This window comes from Apium graveolens, chromosome 7 (genome assembly GCF_009905375.1).
Source record: "Apium graveolens cultivar Ventura chromosome 7, ASM990537v1, whole genome shotgun sequence".
NCBI lineage: Eukaryota > Viridiplantae > Streptophyta > Magnoliopsida > Apiales > Apiaceae > Apium > Apium graveolens.
Window position 1 is genome coordinate 100,615,781 of NC_133653.1, and position 9,469 is coordinate 100,625,249.

A 9,469-nucleotide genomic window follows, 5' to 3' on the forward strand; every position below is an offset into this window, starting at 1 on the left:
AATTGGATATCACAGGACCTGAAAATATATACTATATCACTTTGTATGATTGGTTTACAATAAAACCACCTATGCCTGATTTGACCAATCCTGATGCAGAGTCTTTTTTCCACGCACCGTTAATGAAACCTATGAACTCTGCTGTTTCGAACCAAAATTCCAATGTAATAGCTTTTAACACAACTCTAACACGAACTCTAAAAGCTTGACTAGGTGCACTAGACCAGACATTCTCATGATCTGTTAGAATCAACTTATTTGCCAAAGCCCAATTAAAAGATCTATGCTTGATCAATAAATCTAACTCATGAGCTTTTATCTTATTCCCAGAGTATATATAAAATTCATTGCGAGCAAGCCATATTGTCCACAGCGTTGGTCCAATGCATTGACCTCCCTCTATTCTGATTTTTTTTTATGCTATTGTTCTGAAACAATGCTCCAAGTCGAAATGAATATTAAAGTCCATCTGCATATTGATCCAATTTGATACTAATCATCGTGCCTTCTGGGCTAGTTCACATCTCCAAAGAAGGTGATTTATTGTCTTCATTGACAATATTCCATGTTTTAGAGAAGACAAAGTTGGTAAAAATTCATTACCACAGTGCCACAAAAACAACTTCACTTTATGGGGGATTTTCTGTTTCAAAATCAGTTTCCAAGGGCCATTAAGGTTTAAATCCGAGGAGAAAAGATCATAACATTCCGCCACCTTGAAATCATTTCTCCTATTTCTCGAAATCAGAAGATCTTCACCTGGGCTTAGAATGATGATGTCTATTATACATTTCAGGCTATCCACCTCATCATCAAATTCCCAACCTCTGGGAGCTCTTCTCCACATCTCATTCTGCTTACCCTCCGTTCCAGAGGATCATCATCTGCTTTACTGACGACACAAATTTATAATTTGACAAAGTATACACTCTGCTATAAATCACATTAAGTTCACCTGCTGCATGCCATACATCGTGCCAAAAGGATACTCATTTTCCTTTTCTGATTACCCACTTGAAATGTTCTCTGTGGAGAAGATTATCTTTAAAATTGTCTTTCACCGCTAGCATTCCCATCAAGATAGGCGAGAGTGTGTTCTTGTTTAAATTTTCCAACTTACTACTTTTAAAGATCATATCCCAACCATATTTGCGAATTCTTGTATCTGATGGATTGATACTAACTTGCAACACCAATAATACTGGATGTGATTTTTCTTCTCATACTATATACAGGCATACAGCAATGGTGATAAAGCTAATACAATGCGAGTTGACTTACGAAACTTTACAAAAATATAGGGGAAAATATGGATTCAAATATTCTTGATTGGTCATTACTGCAGAAAAGAATCTTAACTGGAGTTGCTGAAGCCAACCAAAAGGATGTAAATTTCTACTATGCATGGTCTTTGTTTGCTTTTTTTTATGCCAGGTTACCAAAAGTTATGTTAGTTCTAATTAACTTCTAAAACCAGTACCAGCAACATAGACCTGGAAAAGAAATGCTTGCAAGTTGCAGATGACCTTAACATCACTTTTTGCACAGAGGTTTTTTAATTTCCCCCTTATTTGATTATTGAGGATAAGTTGAACTGCACTTCAGTCGAGATATTAAGTAAGTAACTGAATACATCAATGTTGTACATATGCATAGCATAACCTAGTTCTCCAATATTAAGAAAGACAAGATTGAACTCTTGACCTTTTGTCATGAGGAAAGAATGGAGGCACATCTTTACCACTAGGCTATTCCCGAGTCCTCGTTAGACCCTTCTTTCCCTACTACATGCTCTTCAAGAATCCTTGTTGTGTCCATCTTTTGTTGCTGGTGAGCCAAATCATAGGTTGCATGAAGACCAAAAAAGAAATAGTAAATCAGCATTATAACCGTACAGATACCGAATCTCATAAAAGCGGATGCTTTCAATGATCCCATCAGAAACAAGTTTGTTGCAATGCTCAAAGATGGTAGCCATGGGACAAGTGGAACTCCCCACACTTTTGGTGTCCTTTGCTGTGGCAGTAGCGAGATTCCTAGAGTACCCAGAAACCATATAGGCACGGTGATGGTGTATCCGATCCACTCACCTGGATACAATCCCCAATAAGCTGAAGTTCCCATTGAAGACGCTATTATTACTAACAAAAATGCCACAAGCTTCAAGAGGTTTGTTTTAGGAGTTACCCCTCTTGAGTAGTATCTCCTAACTAGAAGTGCCACAGCCATCATCATGAAGATGAAAAGTGTACTTATAGATAGCAGGGCTGTCAGCACATCGAGGCTGGAAAAGAATGCAATGCAACCAGCACAAATTGTGATCAACAGTGTTGCGTTTATAGGGGTTCTTGTCTTGGGATGAACAAGGGCAAACCAAGGTGGGATCATATGGGCACGAGCAATGTGAGTCGTGTAACGTGCCTGTGCAAGTGCACCTACTAAAAGTACAGTAGTCATTCCCTTAAGAGCTCCCAGAGCCACCAGATATTTTGCCCATTTCATTCCCACACTTTCAAATGCAGTTGAGTAAGCTGCATCACGGTCTATACTTGAGTATTTTTGCATCATGGGAAGTGAAAGCGCCATGAGACAGTATATAACTGTTATAATAGACATTGATCCAAGCAATCCCAGAGGTATATCTTTTGATGGATTTCTTGTTTCCTCAGCCATTGTTGCGATGCTGTCAAATCCACCGTAAGCAAAGTACACAATTGCTGCAGCTTGAAAAACACCTTTTGCACCAAAAGGGAAAAATGGTGTTAGATTTGATGTATCAGCATGAGCAAATCCTGCAATTAGAACAAACAGAATTACAAAAGTGTTTGCTGCTGATGCTACCCAATTGAGATACGAAGTTTTTCTAGTGCTAGCCATTGCAATAGCTGATGCAATAGCTAGAACTGCAACAGCAATTGGATCCAACAGGTTGTATCCTTCTGTAAGGTTTGTATGTATGCGCAGCGAATTAGGGTGTTTGTTTAGGAGTGATGTGAAGTAAGATGTCCAAGATCTTGAAACTGCAGCACTGCCAACAATACTTTCAAGAAGTATATTTGCAGCAGTTATAAATGCTGCAAAATCTCCTAATTCTACCCTCAAGTAAGCAAATGAGCCTCCTGCTACTGGAATTTCAATGGCGAATTCCGTGTAACAGAAAACAGAAAGCATTGCTGAAATACCAGAAACAACATAAGACAGAACAATTGAAGGTCCGGCATGATCATGACATTCTTGACCAGTGAGTACAAAAATGCCAGCGCCGATAACTGAACCAAAGCCAAACCAAGTAAGATCCCACCAAGTGAGACATCTTTTGAGGTCGTTCTCGCTTTGTTTTCTAAGCTCAGTGGTCTCATTTGCATCGTCTGATCGGCTTAAAAGCCGGTCCTTGAAACGATAAGCTGTTTGTGATAATGCATAACGATAAGTGCCCCAGTTGTCAAAAGATTGTTCTGGGAAAAAATCTTGTTTGCTACATCTCCAGTAGCTTCTTGGTTGGACCTCATCACTCACTTGTTTCACTGAACTCATTATACGTGCTACCTTGCCTTGAAGTATAAATCTATATTTGCATAAGTATAGACTAACTTCGATTCATATAAAGAGATACTACTAGTGCAAGAACCGAAATGTTGGAAAATGTGCTCGAAGGGTTGACTTGAAATGAAGATGAGACAAGATAGCAGAGTTGTATGTAGAATTTTATCTGTTGTTTCTGTAGTAACCTTATCATATCAAACGTGGTACAATAATGAAAGGGTCATTGGGATGTCCGTGTAAAAAAGGTAGTAATAGTTAAAACAGCTGAATTGCATTGTCCCTTGTGAACACACAAGGATCCTCCAGCTTCTGAACATTTTGTGGCTGGTGGTACTGTAAGTGACAGCTGATTATCTGTCTATCACAATCCCAGAATAGCGAATGATGAATACTATACTATACTAATTAATCCGTTAGTTAGCCGATTTATTGGATTGTCCTCATATGCCCAAGGATTAATAATGTTTATTTAGATTTCCGTCATTTTTCTAGTTAATAAACTTCATGTCAAGGTTCATCGAAATATTTAGGAAGGTCGTGAATGCGGTAGTCTAGTAACAGTTGTTATATCAACTAGAACACTGGTTCCAACTCATGGAAACGTCTCGTTATGAAAGACAAGGGCAAACAAGGTCCCAAAAATCTTACATTTTTCTAGATAACGATTGATGGTTTGTTAACTGCAATAATGCATTAGCTAGTCCACTTCAGAACACTCAACAAGTTGATAAGGTACTCTAAATTCAACCAATCTGAAACCTCTTTTGTAGTCGCCAGTGATGTCTTTTAAGGGATTTTCTTGACAAATTTGTAACAATGACCCTTATATATGGCGGTCAAATATCTGACCCAATAATTTGTTGTTTGTATGGTCTTCACTAATCACTTACTCATTTGTTATTGATGGCTGCATGATTTTGAGGGATTACTTGTACATTTGTGACATCAATGGCCCTACCAGCAGAATGGTCAAAGATTGAATATGGGTTTCAAAAATCTATAGTAACGCATATATTAACATCTCTAATCTCTAATTCAGTTGTGAGACAACAGAAAGGATATGATTATTTTCTGTACTTGAGCAACCTTTCAACCCTTAGCTCATATAATTGGGCACTGAAGGAAACATCTGAAAATCATAGGCCTAAACCGGATATTTCAGAACAGTGAATAGAATGCTTAAGGTACCTTTTCATCTTGTTACAGAGTGGTGCCAGTTTCCTTCCTCAGCTAGCAACACGAACAGTCTAACTGGCAGCTATTTCTTACAGTTAATGGATCTAATTTACGAATTCATTAGAACAAATTTGAGCAAAAATAATGCTAGAACCATTAGAAGAACTAGCAAGTGAGCTGTTGATATCTAAAACATTTGACATATGTGGTGCAGCAGATCTTTGAAACTTTGAAACACGTACTAGTCCACCTGAACCATGTTTATGAAATAGCTGGAAAGGGAGTTATGCCCAAGATTTCCAAGCCTTGTTAATTTTACTTGCAAGATATCTAGCTCCATGAACAGCTCCAACTGTGAGAAGACCAGCTACAGCTTGCCTTCCACTTGAAACCATAACCTTTTTGCGCATGATTTTTCGCATGCATTCAACAGCCTCTTGTCTAGAACCAGTTACAACTTCGGATATAGTTCGACCTTCATGGAAAAGTGATAGAATGTCTACATAAGTGTCAATGGTGAAATTGCAAATCGAGCTGTAAATGCCAGAAATTGTCCCTTCCCAGTGACCACTTAATATTTTCACACCAAGAATGATTTTATTATAGAGTAGATATAGCTATGAACTTTCGAATATTTGGCATGCACTAATCACGTAAGATTATGCTTATAAATTCATAATGACGAGTTCAATCTCTTACCAGTCTCGCTCTGTCCTGTATTTTTTCCTAGCTTTATCCCCATTTCACTTCTGATGAAACGAGGAAGCGAAGAAACAAGAGCAGAGGTTGCAGATAAACTACAATCCTGGCATTGAGAGATTGAGATATGTCAAATTTGGGGATAAGGTTCCAAGGTTAGAAATAAATATGTTGCTTCCGAGCAAAATTTCCATAAAAGTACCTTCAATCTACTTAATGTATAAAGATGTTAAAGTACTGTCAATCTAAAAAAAATTATGTGGAAGAGAAATTTACAAGTAAAATTTCCTAGAGCTCCAACTGTTAAATTCCTTAAACTATAATATCATGTTAGTAAGTACAAAAATACACAAGTGAATCAGGCAAGTTAAACAAATTATAAAGAGTTTTAAATGAAGGTTTACACAGACCTGGGTTATATCCACTTGGTTTTTGCCAGATGACGAGAATCTCAACAGATTTTTGCTTGCATAGTCTTCTATATATGACTTGTACATTGTTTGGAATAGATTATATTGCCCTTGTACAATCTTCTTCACCTGCGTAGTTATGTGATGATTAATACAAATTTCAAGATCACAATGCTATTTAGAAAGGCCTCCATCCACATCGAATGTTGTATGCCAATGACTATGACATATAAAAAAATGTTAAAATAAATATACAGGTGACCTTGAATTTTAACCTGGTTTTGTAAATGTCTCTGCTAGATAATTATCCAAGTCACTAGCAAAATGTAAAAAGATATTATTGCAATTGGCAAGACTGTATCATTAATCAGAGAAGTTTTTGATAACAGTTGTTCTTATATTTTCAGCAATTATTCTTCAAATTAATTTAGCACTTTTAGCATATATTTCAAAGATGCAGCTTTACCTTGTTTTTATCCTCTGCAAAAAACATGCGCAAGTCACCCATATATGAAAGGCTGCATATTTTGGTATAAAGATCTTCCTGCAGGAACATCATTTGTAAGGGTATTATTGGGAAATTAAGAATACTTAAAATGAAGAAGAAGCAAACCTCGGTAAATTTGGATGGCAAAAGAAGGAGAGCAGCGGAAGTGGCACTCTTCAAGTTAACGGAGTTTTTATGTTCTATGCCCAGTTTATCAATAAGCACACGGACCTATAGGAGTGGAATACAACTCTCATTAATGTCATGTTTATTGGTCAGTGGCCCAGAGACAATAAATAAACAAAAGCGATAGAAAGTCCACGTGTAAACAGAAACATTACGATTTTTACACTCAAAAACTCTTTGCAGCACCCAGAGGAACATATTAAAAGCATAAGTCGTGGAAACTATGTTTGCTCATGCTGGAAAAGCTTTTGGAATTCAAAACTTTTCAGAAGTTCCGAATACTTCTTTTAAATACCGGGGTCAGAAAAAATCTATTACAATTTACAAGTGTGTCATTGAGTTGATATATATATACAAGCAACTTTGATGAGGTACAAACATGTATAGTACTTAATACACTATGTAGCCTATGTAGGAAATTATCGTCCAAGTCATCCTTGACATGGTTATCGACATTCGAAACTGAAGTAGCGGTCAAAAAAACGCAGATGCTCAAGAGCAATACCACTTTATCAAATTTGTCATATGTTGCTAAGTTAGCATTAGGGCTCTAGCTAGATTAGCAGTTAAAGCCTTTATACATAAGTGTGATAAATAATTACTCAAAACCTAATCTGAATTTCACATAGGTTGGAATTTTAGTTTCTAGTGATGGTATAAAAATTCTTATGTAAGATAACAGAATTCTTTTGGTATTTTAGACATTTCACGAAATAAACTGAGCAGTAATACTACAATTATTGACCTAAAAGATGCAATATTCGTTGACTGGTATACAGACGTTATTGGCCTAAAAGATGCAACATTTTTTGGCATATATACAGATGTATATGAGAACAAGAAAAGGGATGACTATTTTATATAAATTTTATCCACTTCGTTTAATATAATAGGCGATGTCTGAACAAAAGTATAGATTTTTACCATTTCTTAGAAAATAAACCTAGATTAGATGAAAATTAATTACACATGCAAGAAAGGGAGAATAGATAAAGCATACAGGTTTCTGCAATCGACCGCTCAAGTAAAATGTTTTCCATTCAAGTAAATCCTGAATCAAGTCATCCACTCGAACAACCCCATATTTGTACATCTGTCAAAAAGTTGAAAAAAATTGAAGGATAAGTCAATTAGAAAGACATAGCACACTAACCAAAAGTACTGAAATAAGAAAATAAGCTCGCAAATTGCTCCGCGGGACACATATTTCCTTCACAATCTCACAGTGAAAAAATTAATACCTTGTCCCCGCAAGTTATAAATGGGTTGAAGTGTACCCCAACACCAATGCCATCCGCCACACCAGTAACCTAACAGATGACAATATGTAGAGCTTTAGAATATGCAGAACCACATCAAATGTCAGACCAGCAAGTCAATTTGTGCAAGTGAATGAGAGATAGATAGAGACAGAGAAGAACCAGCCTGGCTCCGCCAAGACGCATCAGACATGAGGCATAGTGGTCCCTGTTTAGTTGCAGATTCTTCAAACGGAAAGAAGGGTAAGGAAAAAAGACATCAGAGTCGTTGATATATTTAAGATAGCTAACAAGTAAGCAAAAGCAAATAGGAAGAATAGAATGTTTACAGACACCAACCTCAGAGTGCCACTGTTGAGGATTTGATACACCAAGAATGTAATCTATCATGGATGACTATAGATTTCCACCAACAACATGTGAAGAAATATAATTTTAAAAGGTCAGTTCATTAATTGTGACCTCACATGTTTTTGCGTGTGTTCGCAAGGAAGTTGAAACAAAGGGTACAAAATATGGAAAACCTTGTCATTGTTATTCGGATGGAGAGAAGAGCCATACATGAAGCAGAAATCTACAGGAGGAAGAGTTTTCAGCAAGCCACCAAGCTCAGGTCTATTGTCATTGTCCATATTCACACTCAAAAACTATACGTAAAACAACTAACTTAGTAGGTGCAGTCTACAACCTTATACACCTACATCAAGTCTATAAAAGACATTGCCAACACGAAGAGGAACGCAAGATCATAAATATATTTACGCCATATTGATAAGTAGATATCATGTATCTTCTTTAATTAACACTTCTTTTAACCAAACAAGACTAAAATCACGAAAGTATCATAAAAGAAGCAGTTTGTGAGACCCCCAAAACCCCTTTTCGTCTGGGCACAATATAGGCATATACATGAATAGGAATATGATCAAACAGTTGGGGTGCAGATAGAAAAACACTTTGTTTACATTCATAAAAACAAACAATTTTGTTTTGAAAATTACAGATAGAAACTTGACTTACTTTAAGATATGCGAATGATTTGAATTGATAGCTAAGTTGCAGTTAATTTAAGACACAATTTGTTCAAAGAAGGCTCTGTTTTGCGCGGGAAACCCTGTAGCTACAGATTAATAGAATTAATATTCTGGCGCCGCGTGATGTACCAGAAACCTTAAAAAAGAGAAAAGGAAATGATTACCGGGTTTTAATACGGTCATAATCGGATTAATATAATGGTATTTGTATAATATGTCCGGTATTAATAAGTTACTTTATAAATATACAAGTATAGTTCCCCGGCAAATATTTTAACAACAGTTTAATTCAAATATGTATTAATACTAAATTTATGATATATTATAATAACTAGTGGAATAAAATTTTAAAAATAATAGCACACAAAATACAAATATTGATTATCAAATTTTAATTAAATTTAAAATATAAAAATGAATTGATGAATATTTATATAAATAAAATAAATTTCATGAAGATAAAATTAGTGGATTAAAGAAAAATATTATAAATTATAAATTTGAGAATGTAAAAGTGAGGAGGAAAGAAAATAGTAGAAATGGATCAGAGAGAGTATTAGTGGAGTTAATAAATGAGAGGGAGATTTTGAAAGTAAATTAGATAAGTAAATAATTATTAGTGGAAGATAACATCATCAAATTGATGAGAGCTTAACACCTATAATTTGATGATTT

General features: G+C 35.8%; 2 protein-coding genes across 7 annotated transcripts; both read right to left on the bottom strand.

Moving 5' to 3' along the window:
* Window positions 1–1,589: 1,589 nt before the first annotated feature.
* Window positions 1,590–3,834, bottom strand: LOC141672697 (cationic amino acid transporter 5). Its single transcript, XM_074479344.1, has one exon. It carries the CDS (start codon window positions 3,532–3,534, stop codon window positions 1,744–1,746), a length of 1,791 nt encoding a protein of 596 aa, XP_074335445.1. The 5' UTR covers window positions 3,535–3,834; the 3' UTR covers window positions 1,590–1,743.
* Window positions 3,835–4,699: 865 nt separating this feature from the next.
* Window positions 4,700–8,986, bottom strand: LOC141671937 (uncharacterized). Of its 6 annotated transcripts, none has more exons than XM_074478390.1 (11): window positions 8,781–8,986; window positions 8,285–8,334; window positions 8,100–8,156; window positions 7,923–7,985; window positions 7,743–7,811; window positions 7,502–7,594; window positions 6,442–6,546; window positions 6,295–6,372; window positions 5,829–5,957; window positions 5,419–5,524; window positions 4,700–5,194 (listed from the first exon to the last, which is right to left on the bottom strand). In XM_074478390.1, exons 2-11 carry the CDS (start codon window positions 8,321–8,323, stop codon window positions 5,004–5,006), a joined length of 930 nt encoding a protein of 309 aa, XP_074334491.1. In that variant the 5' UTR covers window positions 8,324–8,334; window positions 8,781–8,986; the 3' UTR covers window positions 4,700–5,003. The 6 variants fall into 6 exon arrangements, with proteins under 6 accessions (XP_074334491.1, XP_074334490.1, XP_074334488.1 ...); XM_074478389.1 differs by having other exon boundaries at window positions 8,285–8,375; XM_074478387.1 differs by having other exon boundaries at window positions 8,285–8,407.
* Between the last annotated feature and the right edge of the window lie 483 nt (window positions 8,987–9,469).